Source organism: Phyllobates terribilis, unplaced genomic scaffold (assembly GCF_046119375.1).
Source record: "Phyllobates terribilis strain yellow unplaced genomic scaffold, ASM4611937v1 Scaffold_11__3_contigs__length_659146591, whole genome shotgun sequence".
Classification (NCBI taxonomy): Eukaryota; Metazoa; Chordata; class Amphibia; order Anura; family Dendrobatidae; genus Phyllobates; species Phyllobates terribilis.
The window spans coordinates 654,455,696-654,475,498 of record NW_027362771.1 but is presented as its reverse complement, the minus strand read 5'-3'; the positions used below and the strand labels follow the sequence as shown (position 1 = coordinate 654,475,498).

Below are 19,803 nucleotides of genomic sequence, written 5' to 3'. Positions count from 1 at the left end.
GAGATATTGGAGGCTCAGGGGGACGCCCCTGTTGGACCTCCGGGGAGACTGTTCGTTCCAGATCAGTTGCGACAAAAGGTGATCGAGGCACACCATAACTCAGTTTTTGCAGGACACCCGGGGAGTAAAGCAACTGTGGATCTCCTCTCGCGTCGGTTTTGGTGGCCTAACTTACATAAAGAGGTGGTAACTTTTGTCGCGTCCTGTGGGGTTTGTGCGCGCTCTAAGACCTCACATACCCGTCCGTCTGGGGCCCTTTTACCTTTGAAGATCCCGGAGCGTCCTTGGACTCATCTGTCTATGGACTTTATTACGGACCTCCCTCCGTCTTCGGGTAAAACGGTCATACTCGTTGTAGTGGACAGGTTCAGCAAGATGGCACATTTTATCGCTCTTCCGACTCTCCCTAATGCTAAAACTCTTGCGCAGGTGTTCATTGGGGAGATTGTGAGGCTTCACGGGGTACCCTCCGAGGTGGTGTCTGATCGGGGGTCTCAGTTTGTGTCCAAGTTCTGGAAGGCGTTTTGTGCACGGCGGGGGATGCATTTGTCATTCTCGTCGGCTTTTCATCCTCAGACCAATGGTCAGACGGAACGTATGAACCAGAGCTTGGAGACATATCTTCGGTGTTTTGTGTCAGAGAACCAGGAGGACTGGGCTTCTTTCCTACCTCTGGCAGAGTTTGCTCTCAATAATAGGCGGAGCGAGTCCACTGGTAAGTCCCCGTTTTTTGGGGCATATGGTTTTCACCCCCAGTTTTGTACTTTCAGTAGGGGGGGCTCTTCGGGGGTTCCGGAGGAGGAACGATTTTCCTCATCTCTCGCTTCAGTATGGAGAGGGGTGCTGAAGAATCTGAATACTATGGGGAACCGATACAAACGTATGGCTGATAGGAGGAGAGTGTCTGGTCCGGACCTAAGTGTGAACGATCAGGTATGGTTGTCTACCAGGAATATTAAACTTAAGGTTCCCTCCTGGAAACTGGGTCCCAGGTTCATCGGGCCGTACAGAATCAGTTCTGTTATTAATCCGGTGGCATTCCGTCTTGACCTCCCCCCTACGTTTAAAATTCACAACGTGTTTCACAGATCATTGCTTAAGAGGTATGTGGCGCCGGTGGTACCGTCACCTTTACCTCCCCCTCCTGGGGTTGTCAATGGTAACTTGGAGTTCCAGGTATCGAGGGTCATTGATTCACGCTTTAATCGCCGGTCCCTTCAGTACTTGGTTCATTGGAAGGGGTATGGTCCTGAGGAGAGGATGTGGGTTCCTGCGTCGGATATTAACGCAGACCGATTAGTTCGGGCCTTCCACACGACTCACCCGAATAAACCTGGCCCTGAGGGTCCGGAGGCCCCTCGTAGAAGGGGGGGTACTGTCACGGGTGTGTTGCCACGAAGATCGTCACGAGTACACAGCCTGACTTCTCGCAGCTGACTTGTTGGTGCTTTGTGTTTTTTCGGCAGTGAAGGAGTTAATTCTCTCTCTCTCTGGGCTAGCTGAGGTCCAGCCTCGCCCAGCTGCAATCAATGCTTCTTTAGTGAGACTCCTTCATATTCCTGCAGGTCTGTTTGGGAGGTGTCGGTGAAAGCTTTTCATTCAGACTTACAGAGCGGATCGTGGTGTTTGGAGTTGCTGAGATAAGTGTATTTGGAAGTGTTTTTTCCCTTTCCTCGCTTTATCATTTATCTCCTTTCCCGTTGGTGTTCCCTCTGTTGTAGTTGTGTAGAAGTTGTATGCAAGGTGGTTTTGGTTTTTCCCTTGTACTGTCTCGTTCGTCTAAATACTGTGTGTGGGCATATTATTTCTGGTTCCCAATTGTTGTGATCGGGGTCCTTCTCAGGACTAGATTACTGAGGTGCAGGGATCCTCAGGAGGTAGGGGTTACGCTGGCGGCCTGGACCTCTGTACCTTTAACAGTACCTCCAGGTTGAGGGATTAGTCAGGGCCCCAGCTTAGGGTCAGCTTAGGCCCCCTACCTCCAGTATTCTGTGACAGTGTGACAAGATGTGAGGGAATAGGGTCACTGGAGCAGGTGGTAGGGCGAGAAGATGCAAGGAGCCTGATCACTTCATCTTCCGTGACTGGTTCAAAGTCAGAAAATGAGCAACATACAATGTGGTGGGGGAGAGCATGCATAACGTTTGGAGTTTGGGAAAAAATTTCCTGTCGGATATGTTTTGTCCCCTTTGTAAAATCTTTTGTATATTTTTCATAAACACTGCCTCCCTTTGGATTAAATATAAAATTTAATAGTTTTGTTCCTTAATCACGCCTCGCCTCAAAACCACTCGCTACCTATTCCAGGCATCCTGGCAGCCAGTATTTTAATAAAATGACGAGGTGGCAGCGAGTATTGTGTGGGTATCATGGAGTTGGCAGGGATTCCATGCGTTGGCATCTGGAGGTGTATATGCCATGCGCTCATTGCCATGCATTGTCCTGAACATAGGGGGCAGCAGAGAGCTGTTCGCTCCAAAGGTCATAGTGTGTAGTTCTGGATGACTCCCGGCCTGTGATCTCTGTGATAATTGGATCTAACCCTGACAAATTGGTGTCAGCGGTGGAATTCTCCATGATCTCTCTGGTGTCTCCCTGACAAACTGGTGTCAGCGGTGGAATTTTCCATGATCTCTCTGGTGTCTCCTTGACAAATTGGTGTCAACGGTGGAATTCTCCATGATCTTTCTGGTGTTTCCCTGACAAATTGGTGTCAGCGGTGGAATTCTCCATGATCTCTCAGGTGTCTCCCTGACAAATTGGTGTCAGTGGTGGAATTCTCCATGATCTCTCTGGTGTCTCCCTGACAAATTGGTGTCAGCGGTGGAATTCTCCATGATCTCTCTGGTGTCTCCCTGACAAATTGGTGTCAGCGGTGGAATTCTCCATGATCTCTCAGGTGTCTCCCTGACAAATTGGTGTCAGCAGTGGAATTCTCCATGATCTCTCTGGTGTCTCCTTGACAAATTGGTGTCAGCAGTGGGATATTACAGAACTTCAGTGACCTGGTTTGAGAAATCATCCCTGTCACTTAAGACTTGTATGGTTTTTGCGAGAATTCTGTGTAAAGTTTTGAGCAATCAGACTCAGTGTTTTTATTATTTTTTATCTGGGATATTACTGTTTGTGTAGCAGTTACACCCCTCCCCCTCTTTTGTTTTTCTGTTCTATCTTTTATTTGGCAAGTAACTAAGATGGCAGCTTCTAATAAAAAGCAAGAGAAAGCTGTGCCGATCAGTCTGTGTGAAGAGCGAGGTTTCGATGGATTCGAAAAGACCAAGGAAATGTTAATCCGTGCCTTGGTGGAGGATGATGCCAGAGACCAACAAAATGTGGTCCCAGAGCCGGAGACCAGTGGAGCACCTGGAGACCTAGCTATGAGTCGGGCTGCAGAGCTCGAGGACTCGGGGGGCTGGCAGCCACCACCGCTCCCAGGATGGAATGAACTCTTGCGTGCCACTCCTTCTGCAGGACATGGGAGTCTGTGAGCCGCTGGTGCTACAAGAACGCAGAGCGTGAGTTCGCAGCGCGGCAGGTCCAGTCTCAGAGAGTTGAGTGTCAAGCCGAGCAACAGTCCCAGGCCGAGCGGGAGGAGAGACAGTACCAGCCGGAGTTAGCCCGAATCCAGCGGCAGAGATATTCCCAATCAAGCAGTGAGCCCAGCAACCCCAACCGCTTTAAACCTTTTCCCGAGCATTTTCCTGTGATGGACAAGGACGGGGACTTGGACATATTTCTACAGGTCTTTGAAAGAGCCTGCAGGTAGTATCAGCTGCCTGAGGACCAGTGGGCCCGATATTTAACCCCAGGACTCTGAGAAAAAAGCTGTGGAGGTGTTTGCTTCTCTCCCTCGAGACCAAGACGGTGACTGAGGCCATCAAACAGGCCAAGATAAAAAAGTATCAGCTGAGAACAGAAGTTTACTGGAAAAAATTCCGAGCCCTCCAGCGTGGGCCACAAGAAAGCTATAATGATGTGGTGGATGGGCTCAGAACCAACTTTTAGCAGTGGGTCCAAGGACTGTCAGTCACCAACTTCAAGGAACTGAAGGATCTGATGGTGAAGGATCAAGTTCTACATTTTTGCCCTATGGAGGTGCGACAGTTTGTGCTGGACCGGGAGCCGAAGAAGGCCTAAAGCAGCGCAGATTGCAGATGCCTATGAGGCCAACTACACACCGGAGGTGTGGAAGTCAGCCATCGCCAGCTGAAAAGGGGGAAAGCCGACCACCACCCCAGTGTTCCTGCCTGCCGGCCCTCGGGGGGTCCGGCCCTGTCATCCAGCACCCCACCAAATGGGTCACATCAGCCTCTTCTGCCCACAGATGCATAAGATGAATCCCACACCTGAGGCCACAGGGCCTAGTGCAGCCATTCTTTTTGTGGGTGGGGAGGTTGGCCGGGCCTGGGAGAATTTACAAACGGTTACTGTGGGCAACACCATTACTGTTGGGCTTAAGGATACCCGCACAGAATGTACCCTCATCCGCCCCCAGTTTATGTTACCAGAAAAACTCATTCCAGGGAAGACCCTGATTGGCACCGGGTTTGGGGGTGATCGCCTTCCCATACCGATGGCCCGAGTTTTCCTGGACTGGGGTGCGACCTCAGAGATAATAAAGGGGCGACCCCAGAGATATCTGTATGGGAAATATCTCATGATAAAGGGACGACCCGGAGATATCTGTATGGGAAATATCCCATGATAAAGGGGCGACCCCAGAGATATCTGTATGGGAAATACCCCATGATAAAGGGGCGACCCCGGAGATATCTGTATGGGAAATACCCCATGATAAAGGGGCGACCCCGGAGATATCTGTATGGGAAATACCCCATGATAAAGGGGCGACCCCAGAGATATCTGTATGGGAAATACCCCATGATAAGGGGGCGACCCCGGAGATATCTGTGTGGGAAATACCCCATAATAAAGGGACGACCCCAGAGATATCTGTATGAGAAATATCCCAAGATAAAGGGGCGACCCCAGAGATATCTGTATGGGAAATATCCCAAGATAAAGGGGCGACCCCAGAGATATCTGTATGGGAAATACCCCATGATAAAGGGGCGACCACGGAGATATCTGTATGGGAAATACCCCATGATAAAGGGCGACCCCAGAGATATCTATATGGGAAATACCCCATGATAAAGGGGCGACCCCGGAGATATCTGTATGGGAAATACCCCATGATAAAGGGGCGACCCCAGAGATATCTGTATGAGAAATATCCCAAGATAAAGGGGGGACCCCGGAGATATCTGTATGGGAAAAACCCCATGATAAAGGGGCGACCCCAGAGATATCTGTATGGGAAATACCCCATGATAAGGGGGCGACCCCGGAGATATCTGTGTGGGAAATACCCCATAATAAAGGGACGACCCCAGAGATATCTGTATGAGAAATATCCCAAGATAAAGGGGCGACCCCAGAGATATCTGTATGGGAAATATCCCAAGATAAAGGGGCGACCCCAGAGATATCTGTATGGGAAATACCCCATGATAAAGGGGCAACCCCGGAGATATCTGTATGGGATATACCCCATGATAAAGGGGCGACCCCAGAGATATCTGTATGGGAAATACCCCATGATAAAGGGCGACCCCAGAGATATCTATATGTGAAATACCCCATGATAAAGGGCGACCCCAGAGATATCTATATGGGAAATACCCCATGATAAAGGGCGACTCCAGAGATATCTATATGGGAAATACCCCATGATAAAGGGGCGACCCCGGAGATATCTGTATGGGAAAAACCCCATGATAAAGGGGCGACCCCAGAGATATCTGTATGGGAAATACCCCATGATAAGGGGGCGACCCCGGAGATATCTGTGTGGGAAATACCCCATAATAAAGGGACGACCCCAGAGATATCTGTATGAGAAATATCCCAAGATAAAGGGGCGACCCCAGAGATATCTGTATGGGAAATATCCCAAGATAAAGGGGCGACCCCAGAGATATCTGTATGGGAAATACCCCATGATAAAGGGGCAACCCCGGAGATATCTGTATGGGATATACCCCATGATAAAGGGGCGACCCCGGAGATATCTGTATGGGAAATACCCCATGATAAAGGGGCGACCCCGGAGATATCTGTATGGGAAATACCCCATGATAAAGGGGCGACCCCAGAGATATCTGTATGGGAAATACCCCATGATAAGGGGGCGACCCCGGAGATATCTGTGTGGGAAATACCCCATAATAAAGGGACGACCCCAGAGATATCTGTATGAGAAATATCCCAAGATAAAGGGGCGACCCCAGAGATATCTGTATGGGAAATATCCCAAGATAAAGGGGCGACCCCAGAGATATCTGTATGGGAAATACCCCATGATAAAGGGGCGACCACGGAGATATCTGTATGGGAAATACCCCATGATAAAGGGCGACCCCAGAGATATCTATATGGGAAATACCCCATGATAAAGGGGCGACCCCGGAGATATCTGTATGGGAAATACCCCATGATAAAGGGGCGACCCCAGAGATATCTGTATGAGAAATATCCCAAGATAAAGGGGGGACCCCGGAGATATCTGTATGGGAAAAACCCCATGATAAAGGGGCGACCCCAGAGATATCTGTATGGGAAATACCCCATGATAAGGGGGCGACCCCGGAGATATCTGTGTGGGAAATACCCCATAATAAAGGGACGACCCCAGAGATATCTGTATGAGAAATATCCCAAGATAAAGGGGCGACCCCAGAGATATCTGTATGGGAAATATCCCAAGATAAAGGGGCGACCCCAGAGATATCTGTATGGGAAATACCCCATGATAAAGGGGCAACCCCGGAGATATCTGTATGGGATATACCCCATGATAAAGGGGCGACCCCAGAGATATCTGTATGGGAAATACCCCATGATAAAGGGCGACCCCAGAGATATCTATATGTGAAATACCCCATGATAAAGGGCGACCCCAGAGATATCTATATGGGAAATACCCCATGATAAAGGGCGACTCCAGAGATATCTATATGGGAAATACCCCATGATAAAGGGGCGACCCCGGAGATATCTGTATGGGAAAAACCCCATGATAAAGGGGCGACCCCAGAGATATCTGTATGGGAAATACCCCATGATAAGGGGGCGACCCCGGAGATATCTGTGTGGGAAATACCCCATAATAAAGGGACGACCCCAGAGATATCTGTATGAGAAATATCCCAAGATAAAGGGGCGACCCCAGAGATATCTGTATGGGAAATATCCCAAGATAAAGGGGCGACCCCAGAGATATCTGTATGGGAAATACCCCATGATAAAGGGGCAACCCCGGAGATATCTGTATGGGATATACCCCATGATAAAGGGGCGACCCCAGAGATATCTGTATGGGAAATACCCCATGATAAAGGGCGACCCCAGAGATATCTATATGTGAAATACCCCATGATAAAGGGCGACCCCAGAGATATCTATATGGGAAATACCCCATGATAAAGGGCGACTCCAGAGATATCTATATGGGAAATACCCCATGATAAAGGGGCGACCCCGGAGATATCTGTATGGGAAATACCCCATGATAAAGGGGCGACCCCAGAGATATCTGTATGGGAAATACCCCATGATAAAGGGCGACCCCAGAGATATCTATATGGGAAATACCCCATGATAAAGGGGCGACCTCGGAGATATCTGTATGGGAAATACCCCATGATAAAGGGCGACCCCAGAGATATCTATATGGGAAATACCCCATGATAAAGGGGCGACCCCGGAGATATCTGTATGGGAAATACCCCATGATAAAGGGGCGACCCCAGAGATATCTGTATGGGAAATACCCCATGATGAAGGGCGACCCCAGAGATATCTATATGGGAAATACCCCATGATGAAGGGGCGACCCCGGAGATATCTGTATAGGAAATACCCCATGATAAAGGGCGACCCCAGAGATATCTATATGGGAAATACCCCATGATAAAGGGGCGACCCCGGAGATATCTGTATGGGAAATACCCCATGATAAAGGGGCGACCCCAGAGATATCTGTATGAGAAATATCCCAAGATAAAGGGGCGACCCCGGAGATATCTGTATGGGAAATACCCCATGATAAAGGGGCGACCCCAGAGATATCTGTATGGGAAATACCCCATGATAAAGGGGCGACCCCGGAGATATGTGTGGGAAGTACCCCATGATAAAGGGGCAACTCCGGAGATATCTGTATGGGAAATACCCCATGATAAAGGGGCGACCCCAGAGATATCTGTATGGGAAATACCCCATGATAAAGGGGCGACCCCGGAGATATCTGTGTGGGAAATACCCCATGATAAAGGGGCGACCCCAGAGATATCTGTATGGGAAATACCCCATGATAAAGGGGCGACCCCAGAGATATCTGTATGGGAAATACCCCATGATAAAGGGGCGACCCCAGAGATATCTGTATGAGAAATATCCCAAGATAAAGGGGCGATCCCGTTCTCCGCTTGCTACAGGCACTGTCAGCGTGTTCCGCAGCAGCACAGCACACGGCGCATGCGTCACATGAAGAAGGCGCAGAGGCGGATATTCCTGTCACGTGTCTTGACGTCATCAAGTTACACTACCGCGTCTGTCACTATTTCCCACAATGCTTTTCCTCTGTAATACGCATGCGCTTTGTGATAACTAAGTCACATGTCGTTACATTGACGTACTTTGCGCAATGTCTGCTGGGAGTGTTGGCGCTGGAGCCGCTGTGCACGCCGGTTGTTGTAGTTCTCAGACGTTTGTTAAGGAGTTTGGTAGGGCGCTTCCTGACTACATCTCCCTGCAGTCACTGCGCTGCCGGCGGACTACTGTTCCCAGAGAGCAGTGCGGGGAGCGAGCGGGCGGCCAGCAGCGGCGGGAGGGGGTCCTGGTGACGGAGAGCTGTGTTGTTCTGCCTCAGGGGCCCGGCCGCGGACATCTGGCCCCGTGTGGGGCCCTCACAGGCCAGAATGCTGGAGACTACGATGGGAGAAGCCAATAATGAAGGTAAATGAGGCTGAGGGAAGGCAGAGGCGAGGCCCGTGTGTATGGAGGCTGGGAGGAGGCCCGTGTATATGGAGGCTGGGAGGAGGCCCGTGTGTGTATGGAGGCTGGGAGGAGGCTCGTGTGTGTGTGTATGGAGGCTGGGAGGAGGCTCGTGTGTGTGTGTATGGAGGCTGGGAGGAGGCCCGTGTGTGTGTGTGTATGGAGGCTGGGAGGAGGCTCGTGTGTGTGTGTGTGTATGGAGGCTGGGAGGAGGCCCGTGTGTGTGTGTGTGTATGGAGGCTGGGAGGAGGCCCGTGTGTGTATGGAGGCTGGGAGGAGGCCCGTGTGTGTGTGTGTGTATGGAGGCTGGGAGGAGGCCCGTGTGTGTGTGTGTATGGAGGCTGGGAGGAGGCCCGCGTGTGTGTATGGAGGCTGGGAGGAGGCCCGCGTGTGTGTGTGTGTATGGAGGCTGGGAGGAGGCCCGTGTGTGTGTATGGAGGCTGGGAGGAGGCCCGTGTGTGTGTGTATGGAGGCTGGGAGGAGGCCCGTGTGTGTGTGTATGGAGGCTGGGAGGAGGCCCGTGTGTGTGTGTATGGAGGCTGGGAGGAGGCCCGTGTGTGTGTGTATGGAGGCTGGGAGGAGGCCCGTGTGTGTGTGTATGGAGGCTGGGAGGAGGCCCGTGTGTGTGTGTATGGAGGCTGGGAGGAGGCCCGCGTGTGTGTGTATGGAGGCTGGGAGGAGGCCCGCGTGTGTGTGTATGGAGGCTGGGAGGAGGCCCGCGTGTGTGTGTATGGAGGCTGGGAGGAGGCCCGCGTGTGTGTGTATGGAGGCTGGGAGGAGGCCCGTGTGTGTGTGTCTGTATGGAGGCTGGGAGGAGGCCCGTGTGTGTATGGAGGCTGGGAGGAGGCCCGCGTGTGTGTGTGTATGGAGGCTGGGAGGAGGCCCGCGTGTGTGTGTGTATGGAGGCTGGGAGGAGGCCCGCGTGTGTGTGTATGGAGGCTGGGAGGAGGCCCGCGTGTGTGTGTATGGAGGCTGGGAGGAGGCCCGTGTGTTTGTGTATGGAGGCTGGGAGGAGGCCCGCGTGTGTGTGTGTATGGAGGCTGGGAGGAGGCCCGCGTGTGTGTGTGTATGGAGGCTGGGAGGAGGCCCGCGTGTGTGTATGGAGGCTGGGAGGAGGCCCGTGTGTGTGTGTATGGAGGCTGGGAGGAGGCCCCCGTGTGTATGGAGGCTGGGAGGAGGCCTGTGTGTGTATGGAGGCTGGAAGGAGGCCCGCGTGTGTATGGAGGCTGGGAGGAGGCCCGCGTGTGTGTGTATGGAGGCTGGGAGGAGGCCCGCGTGTGTGTGTATGGAGGCTGGGAGGAGGCCCGCGTGTGTGTATGGAGGCTGGGAGGAGGCCCGCGTGTGTGTGTATGGAGGCTGGGAGGAGGCCCGCGTGTGTGTGTGTATGGAGGCTGGGAGGAGGCCCGCGTGTGTGTGTGTATGGAGGCTGGGAGGAGGCCCGCGTGTGTGTGTGTATGGAGGCTGGGAGGAGGCCCGCGTGTGTGTGTGTATGGAGGCTGGGAGGAGGCCCGCGTGTGTGTGTGTATGGAGGCTGGGAGGAGGCCCGCGTGTGTGTGTGTGTGTATGGAGGCTGGGAGGAGGCCCGCGTGTGTGTGTGTATGGAGGCTGGGAGAAGGCCCGTGTGTTTGTGTATGGAGGCTGGGAGGAGGCCCGTGTGTTTGTGTATGGAGGCTGGGAGGAGGCCTGTGTGTGTATGGAGGCTGGGAGGAGGCCCGTGTGTGTGTGTGTGTGTGTGTGTATGGAGGCTGGGAGGAGGCCCGCGTGTGTGTGTATGGAGGCTGGGAGGAGGCCCGCGTGTGTGTGTGTATGGAGGCTGGGAGGAGGCCCGCGTGTGTGTGTGTATGGAGGCTGGGAGAAGGCCCGTGTGTTTGTGTATGGAGGCTGGGAGGAGGCCTGTGTGTGTATGGAGGCTGGGAGGAGGCCCGCGTGTGTGTGTATGGAGGCTGGGAGGAGGCCCGCGTGTGTGTGTGTATGGAGGCTGGGAGGAGGCCCGCGTGTGTGTGTATGGAGGCTGGGAGGAGGCCCGCGTGTGTGTGTGTATGGAGGCTGGGAGGAGGCCCGTGTGTGTGTGTGTATGGAGGCTGGGAGAAGGCCCGTGTGTTTGTGTATGGAGGCTGGGAGGAGGCCTGTGTGTGTATGGAGGCTGGGAGAAGGCCCGTGTGTTTGTGTATGGAGGCTGGGAGGAGGCCTGTGTGTGTATGGAGGCTGGGAGGAGGCCCGTGTGTGTATGGAGGCTGGGAGGAGGCCCGCGTGTGTGTGTGTATGGAGGCTGGGAGGAGGCCCGCGTGTGTGTGTATGGAGGCTGGGAGGAGGCCCGCGTGTGTGTGTATGGAGGCTGGGAGGAGGCCCGCGTGTGTGTGTGTATGGAGGCTGGGAGGAGGCCCGCGTGTGTGTGTGTATGGAGGCTGGGAGGAGGCCCGCGTGTGTGTGTGTATGGAGGCTGGGAGGAGGCCCGCGTGTGTGTGTGTATGGAGGCTGGGAGGAGGCCCGCGTGTGTGTGTGTATGGAGGCTGGGAGGAGGCCCGCGTGTGTGTGTGTATGGAGGCTGGGAGAAGGCCCGCGTGTGTGTGTGTATGGAGGCTGGGAGAAGGCCCGTGTGTTTGTGTATGGAGGCTGGGAGAAGGCCCGTGTGTTTGTGTATGGAGGCTGGGAGGAGGCCTGTGTGTGTATGGAGGCTGGGAGGAGGCCCGTGTGTGTGTGTGTGTGTGTATGGAGGCTGGGAGGAGGCCCGCGTGTGTGTGTATGGAGGCTGGGAGGAGGCCCGCGTGTGTGTGTGTGTGGAGGCTGGGAGGAGGCCCGCGTGTGTGTGTGTGTGGAGGCTGGGAGGAGGCCCGCGTGTGTGTGGAGGCTGGGAGGAGGCCCGCGCGTGTGTGTATGGAGGCTGGGAGGAGGCCCGCGCGTGTGTGTGTATGGAGGCTGGGAGGAGGCCCGCGCGTGTGTGTGTATGGAGGCTGGGAGGAGGCCCGTGTGTATGGAGGCTGGGAGGAGGCCCGCGTGTGTGTGTGTATGGAGGCTGGGAGGAGGCCCGCGTGTGTGTGTGTGTGTGTATGGAGGCTGGGAGGAGGCCCGCGTGTGTGTATGGAGGCTGGGAGGAGGCCCGTGTGTGTGTGTGTATGGAGGCTGGGAGGAGGCCCGCGTGTGTGTGTGTATGGAGGCTGGGAGGAGGCCTGCGTGTGTGTATGGAGGATGGGAGGAGGCCTGCGTGTGTGTATGGAGGCTGATAGGAGGCCCGTGTGTGTGTGTGTGTGTGTATGAAGGCTGGGAGGACGCCTGCGTGTGTGTATGGAGGATGTGAGGAGGCCCGTGTGTGTGTGTGTATGGAGGCTGGGAGGAGGCCTGTGTATGTGTGTATAGTTATATCTTTCGCTTTCAGTCATTGTGTTGCAGCCGGCTGTCAGTCGGTGCCGGCGGTGCGGTTACAGCTGCCGCTCTGTGTTCTCGGTGACTGAGACTGAATGCTGGCGAGGAGAATGAAGATGGTTTTCTCCTTGCTGCATTTGGCTGTGTGCAGGCGCCGGGCAGCATAGTAACGCTATTAATCGCATATCGGGCAGCACAGTGGCTCAGTGGTTAACACTGTACTATATATACACAGCTCGGTGGTAGCACTGTACTATATATACACAGCTCGGTGGCTCAGTGGATCTCACTGTACTATATATGGGGCAGCACGGTGGCTCAGTGGTCAGCACTGTACTATATATGGGGCAGCACGGTGGCTCAGTGGTCAGCACTGTACTATATATGGGGCAGCACGGTGGCTCAGTGGTCAGCACTGTACTATATATAGGGCAGAATGGTGGCTCAGTGGTTAGCACGGACAACATCTGCAAGGAGTTTATGTTCTCCCTGTGTTTGTCTGGGTTTCCTCCGGGTTCTCAGGTTTCCTGATGGGGAATGTAGATTGTGAGCCCCGATGGGGGCAGTGTCCATAATGTCTGTGAAGCTGCGGAATTAATGGCGCTATGTGAGTGAGTAAGGCTGTGTTCACACATTTTGTGTTTTGCTGCAGATTTTTATGCAAATGTTCAGCTGCGTCTAGCAGTACCAGCAAAGTCTATGAGAAACCAGAATTCTCGGTTGCCTCGGTGGGGTTGCCTCGTGCCTTAGTTGGGTTTTTGGCAAATAGACCATGTCACTTCTTTCAGTGTTTTTCACCCATAGGAAGCACTGGGTGGTGAAACAAACCCTGAAAAAAACGCAGGTACATTTTTGATGGCAAAATACAGTAGAATGGGGTTCTCTTTTTTTCACAGAACTTTATGTACATGCATAAATTGAGAAAGAAGGACAGTAAAAAAAAGATGAAAAAATGCATCAAAAAACGCCGCAAAACCTGCTTTTTTGACGCAGCCGATTTCCTGCCAGAGATCAGTTTTGCTGCAGATTTGTGACGTAATAAAAACACAACATGTGTGAACATCACCTAAAATAAATATATGATGGTGTTGGGTGTTCTGCACTTCCAGATCTGCATCCTTCCCCTGCGATCGCCTCTAGGCCTGTGCTGCTTGTTGGGAGTGTGGCGCGTGTGTGTGTGTGTGTGTGTGTGTGTGTGTGTGTGTGTGTGTGTGTGTGTGTGTGGCGCGCGCGCTGTGTGTGTGTGTGTGGCGCGCGCGCGCTCTGTGTGTGTGTGTGTGGCGCGCGTGCGCTCTGTGCGTGTGTGTGTGGCGCGCGCGCGCTGTGTGTGTGTGTGGCGCGCGCGCGCTGTGTGTGTGTGTGTGTGGCGCGCGCTGTGTGTGTGTGTGTGTGTGTGGCGCGCGCGCGCTGTGTGTGTGTGTGTGGCGCGCGCGCGCTGTGTGTGTGTGTGTGGCGCGCGCGCGCTGTGTGTGTGTGGCGCGCGCGCGCTGTGTGTGTGTGTGGCGCGCGCTGTGTGTGTGTGTGTGTGTGGCGCGCGCGCGCTGTGTGTGTGTGTGGCGCGCGCGCGCTGTGTGTGTGTGTGTGGCGCGCGCGCTCTGTGTGTGTGTGGCGCGCGCGCTGTGTGTGTGTGTGGCGCGCGCGCGCTGTGTGTGTGTGGCGCGCGCGCTGTGTGTGTGTGTGGCGCGCGCGCTGTGTGTGTGTGTGTGTGTGTGTGTGTGGCGCGCGCGCTGTGTGTGTGTGTGTGTGTGTGTGTGTGTGTGGCGCGCTGTGTGTGTGTGTGTGTGTGTGTGTGTGTGTGGCGCGCGCGCTGTGTGTGTGTGTGGCGCGCGCGCTGTGTGGCGTGTGTGTGTGGCGCGCGCGCGCGCGCTCTGTGTGTGTGTGTGTGTGGCGCGCGCGCGCTCTGTGTGTGTGTGTGTGTGGCGCGCGCGCGCTCTGTGTGTGTGTGTGTGTGTGTGTGTGTGTGGCGCGCGCGCGCTCTGTGTGTGTGTGGCGCGCGCGCGCGTGTGTGTGTGTGTGTGGCGCGGCTCTGTATGCGGGGGCTCGTTGTGCTGTGTTCCGGGGCTTCTCCTTTCACTTGCAGATGATTTTCTTTCTCCTTTCTTCAGCAGATTCTGCGATGACTGGGAAGTCTGTTCCTCAGGTAAATCCTTTGTTGGATCTCCGCTGTGGATGCTGGGGGTCTTACTTTCCTGGGTGGGGGTTGTGGGTTGGGACCCCCGGGGTGCGCAGGGTTGTGACTCTGCTCCTTTCTCCAGCAGCCTCCTCAGAAGCGTTCTCGGACCGTTGAAGATTTCAACCGTTTCTGCACTTTTGTCCTTTCGTATGCGGGATACAGGCCGACACCAACGAAAGAGGTGAGGGCTGGGGGTCAGAGGCCATGGGGGAGGGCGGGAGTCTGATATGGTGGAAGTGATGGTGGGGTTGGGGGGGCAGCGGCGGGCGGGCGGCCAGGCCTGGGGGCGATGGCTGAAAGGTGCTGTGGTCCATATATCCTATTGTCCTCTTTTCTCCTGTAGGAAAAGTCATGGAGTCCACCACGTCCCACCACCCCACACAGGACGGAGGAGAGCGACGGCTGGGATTCCCCGGACCCCCCACACCTCCCTCTGACGTCGGCGGGCTCAGGTCTCAGTACTATCCAGACTTTTGTCATGAAGGCCAAAGGGCAGAGCGGTAGCAGTAAGCGCCGGGGCGCGGAGCATTCCCGTGTAAAGAGGAGCTCTCGGCGGCGGCGGAGGCAGAGATACCGCGGAGGGGCTGCGGGCAGGATGAGTGACACGGACACTGATGATGAGGATCGGGGGGAGCCACACATGGCCGCCTCGTCAGCCCCGCAGCCCCCTCCCAGTGCGGAGAGTAGCCGGGACGCCGCAGGTGGCAGCTCGAGTGATGCTGACACCCAGGTGATGGATGAAGACATCATGGTGGACTCAGGTGAGGAGGAGGGTAGGGGGCTCCGGGGCCCTCGCATGGGGGGGAGGGGGCGCTCCGGGGCCCTCGCATGGGGGGGAGGGGGCGCTCCGGGGCCCTCGCATGGGGGGGAGGGGGCGCTCCGGGGCCCTCACTGACGCATGTCTTGCTGCCAGCAGGTGACGACTCCTGGGATCTGGTGACGTGTTACTGTGAGAAGCCGTTCGCCGGGCGGCCGATGATCGAGTGCAACATCTGCTGCACGTGGGTTCATCTGTCCTGCGCCAAAATCCGCAAGAGCAACGTGCCGGACATCTACTACTGCCAGAAGTGCCGAGAGGGCAGAGGTGGCAGTAAGGAGGAGCCCTGACCCTGCCCCGCCTGGACTCCTGGTCATGTGACCGTCGGACGCCCCTGTAAATAGTGGACAGAATCTTTATTTTATTTTTTTGTCTCCTGTAAGAAATCCTGTTTGTATCCCAGAAATAAAAGTCCTTGTGTATAGCAGAGGCGGGTGCGGAGTCAGTGCCGAGCCATTGGCGGGAGGGTGCAGCAACCTGCTACAGAGGCGGGTCCGGAGCCACTGCAGAGCCGAGGAGGGCGTCGCCAGCCACAGAGCGGGATCATTGCAGAGGTGGCCACTGCTGCGGTGTCCAGTGTCACTGTGGAGTCGGTGCACAGTCAGCGCCGAGCCAGCTACAGTGGGTGCAGCAACCTGCTACAGAGGCGGGTCCGGAGCCACTGCAGAGCCGAGGAGGGCGTCGCCAGCCACAGAGCGGGATCATTGCAGAGGTGGGCACTGCTGCGATGTCCAGTGTCACTGTGGAGTCGGTGCACAGTCAGCGCCGAGCCAGCTACAGTGGGTGCAGCAACCTGCTACAGAGGCGGGTCCGGAGCCACTGCAGAGCCGAGGAGGGCGTCGCCAGCCACAGAGCGGGATCATTGCAGAGGTGGCCACTGCTGCGGTGTCCAGTGTCACTGGGGAGTTGGTGCACAGTCAGCGCCGAGCCAGCTACAGTGGGTGCAGCAACCTGCTACAGAGGCGGGTCCGGAGCCGCTGCAGAGCCGAGGAGGGCGTCGCCAGCCACAGAGCGGGATCATTGCAGAGGTGGGCACTGCTGCGATGTCCAGTGTCACTGTGGAGTCGGTGCACAGTCAGCGCCGAGCCAGCTACAGTGGGTGCAGCAACCTGCTACAGAGGCGGGTCCGGAGCCACTGCAGAGCTGAGGAGGGCGTCGCCAGCCACAGAGCGGGATCCTTGCAGAGGTGGGCACTGCTGCGGTGTCCGGTGTCACTGCAGAGTCGGTGCCGAGCCAGCTACAGAGCGGGATCCGGAGTCATTGCAGAGGTGGGGGGGGGGACGGGACACTGCGGTGTCCGGTGTCACTGCAGAAGCGGGTGCGGAGTCAGGGCCGAGCCAGCTACAGTGGGTGCAGCAACCTGCTACAGAGGCGGGTCCGACACTGTGGAGCCAAGGGGGGCAATGTGAGGTCCAGAGTCAGTGCTGAGCTACCAGCAGGGGTTGCTGCAACCTGTTACAGGGATGGGTCCAGAGTCCCTGCAGAGGCGAGTGAGGCACCGCGAGATCTAGAGGCGCCGCGAGATCTAGAGTCACTGCGGAAGCGAGGGAGGCGCCGCGAGATCTAGAGTCACTGCAGAGGCGAGGGAGGCGCCGCGAGATCTAGAGTCACTGCGGAAGCGAGGGAGGCGCCGCGAGATCTAGAGTCACTGCGGAAGCGAGGGAGGCGCCGCGAGATCTAGAGTCACTGCAGAGGCGAGGGAGGCGCCGCGAGATCTAGAGTCACTGCGGAAGCGAGGGAGGCGCCGCGAGATCTAGAGTCACTGCAGAGGCGCCGCGAGATCTAGAGTCACTGCAGAGGCGCCGCGAGATCTAGAGTCACTGCGGAAGCGAGTGAGGCGCCGCGAGATCTAGAGTCACTGCGGAAGCGAGGGAGGCGCCGCGAGATCTAGAGTCACTGCAGAGGCGAGTGAGGCGCCGCGAGATCTAGAGTCACTGCAGAGGCGAGGGAGGCGCCGCGAGATCTAGAGTCACTGCAGAGGCGCCGCGAGATCTAGAGTCACTGCGGAAGCGAGTGAGGCGCCGCGAGATCTAGAGTCACTGCGGAAGCGAGGGAGGCGCCGCGAGATCTAGAGTCACTGCAGAGGCGAGTGAGGCGCCGCGAGATCTAGAGTCACTGCAGAGGCGAGGGAGGCGCCGCGAGATCTAGAGTCACTGCGGAGGCGAGGGAGGCGCCGCGAGATCTAGAGTCACTGCGGAAGCGAGGGAGGCGCCGCGAGAGCTAGAGTCACTGCGGCAGCGAGGGAGGCGCCGCGAGATCTAGAGTCACTGCAGAGGCGAGTGAGGCACCGCGAGATCTAGAGTCACTGCAGAGGCGAGGGAGGCGCCGCGAGATCTAGAGTCACTGCGGAAGCGAGGGAGGCGCCGCGAGATCTAGAGTAACTGCAGAGGCGAGGCGAGATCTAGAGTCACTGCAGAGCCAAGTGGTGGTATATTATATTGGGGATACAGTACAGATACGGGGTATATTATATTGGGGATACAGTACAGATACGGGGTATATTATATTGGGATACAGTACAGATACGGGGTATATTATATTGGGATACAGTACAGATACGGGGTGTATTATATTGGGGATACAGTACAGATACGGGGTGTATTATATTGGAGATACGGTACAGATACGGGGTATATTATATTGGGATACGGTACAGATACGGGGTGTATTATATTGGGATACAGTACAGATACGGGGTGTATTATATTGGGGATACAGTACAGATACGGGGTATATTATATCGGGGTACGGTACAGATACGGGGTGTATTATATCGGGATACGGTACAGATACGGGGTGTATTATATTGGGGATACGGTACAGATACGGGGTATATTATATCGGGGTACAGTACAGATACGGGGTGTATTATATTGGGATACAGTACAGATACGGGGTATATTATATTTGGGATACGGTACAGATACGGGGTGTATTATAGCGGGGTACGGAACAGATACGGGGTGTATTATAGCGGGGTACGGTACAGATACGGGGTGTATTATAGCGGGGTACGGTACAGATACGGGGTGTATTATAGCGGGGTACGGTACAGATACGAGGTGTATTATAGCGGGGTACGGTACAGATACGGGGTGTATTATATCGGGGTACGGTACAGATACGGGGTGTATTATATCGGGATACGGTACAGATACGGGGTGTATTATATTGGGGATACGGTACAGATACGGGGTGTATTATATTGGGGATACGGTACAGATACGGGGTGTATTATATTGGGGATACGGTACAGATACGGGGTGTATTATATTGGGGATACGGTACAGATACGGGGTGTATTATATTGGGGATACGGTACAGATACGGGGTGTATTACATCGGGATACGGTACAGATACGGGGTGTATTATATTGGGGATACGGTACAGATACGGGGTGTATTATATTGGGGATACGGTACAGATACGGGGTGTATTATATCGGGGATACGGTACAGATACGGGGTGTATTATATCGGGGATACGGTACAGATACGGGGTGTATTATATCGGGGATACGGTACAGATACGGGGTGTATTATATCGGGGATACGGTACAGATACGGGGTGTATTATATCGGGGATACGGTACAGATACGGGGTGTATTATATCGGGGATACGGTACAGATACGGGGTGTATTATATCGGGGATACGGTACAGATACGGGGTGTATTATATCGGGGTACGGTACAGATACGGGGTGTATTATATCGGGGTACGGTACAGATACGGGGTGTATTATATCGGGGTACGGTACAGATACGGGGTGTATTATATCGGGGTACGGTACAGATACGGGGTGTATTATATCGGGGTACGGTACAGATACGGGGTGTATTATATCGGGGTACGGTACAGATACGGGGTGTATTATATCGGGGTACGGTACAGATACGGGGTGTATTATATGGGGATACGGTACAGATACGGGGTGTATTATATCGGGATACGGTACAGATACGGGGTGTATTATATGGGGATACGGTACAGATACGGGGTGTATTATATCGGGATACGGTACAGATACGGGGTGTATTATATCGGAGATACGGTACAGATACGGGGTGTATTATATCGGGGTACGGTACAGATACGGGGTGTATTATATTGGGGATACGGTACAGATACGGGGTGTATTATATCGGGATACGGGGTGTATTATATCGGGGTACGGTATAGATACGGGGTGTATTATATTGGGGATACAGTACAGATACGGGGTGTATTATATCTGGGTACGGTACAGATACGGGGTGTATTATATCGGGATACGGGGTGTATTATATTGGGGTACGGTACAGATACGGGGTGTATTATATTGGGGATACGGTATAGATACGGGGTGTATTATATCGGAGATACGGTACAGATACGGGGTGTATTATATCGG

At 54.8% G+C, this 19,803-nt stretch overlaps 1 protein-coding gene across 4 annotated transcripts; it reads left to right on the top strand.

Annotated features, from left to right (window-relative positions):
• Window positions 1-8,747: 8,747 nt before the first annotated feature.
• Window positions 8,748-15,837, top strand: PHF23 (PHD finger protein 23). 4 transcript variants are annotated; one of them, XM_073651089.1, is made up of 5 exons: window positions 8,748-9,021; window positions 14,529-14,560; window positions 14,679-14,774; window positions 14,937-15,354; window positions 15,510-15,837. In XM_073651089.1, the coding sequence occupies exons 1-5, from the start codon at window positions 8,985-8,987 to the stop codon at window positions 15,698-15,700; spliced, it is 774 nt and encodes a 257-aa protein (XP_073507190.1). In that variant the 5' UTR covers window positions 8,748-8,984; the 3' UTR covers window positions 15,701-15,837. The 4 variants fall into 4 exon arrangements, with proteins under 4 accessions (XP_073507190.1, XP_073507189.1, XP_073507188.1 ...); XM_073651088.1 differs by having other exon boundaries at window positions 14,676-14,774; XM_073651087.1 differs by having other exon boundaries at window positions 8,751-9,021; window positions 14,526-14,560.
• The last annotated feature ends 3,966 nt before the right edge of the window (window positions 15,838-19,803 follow it).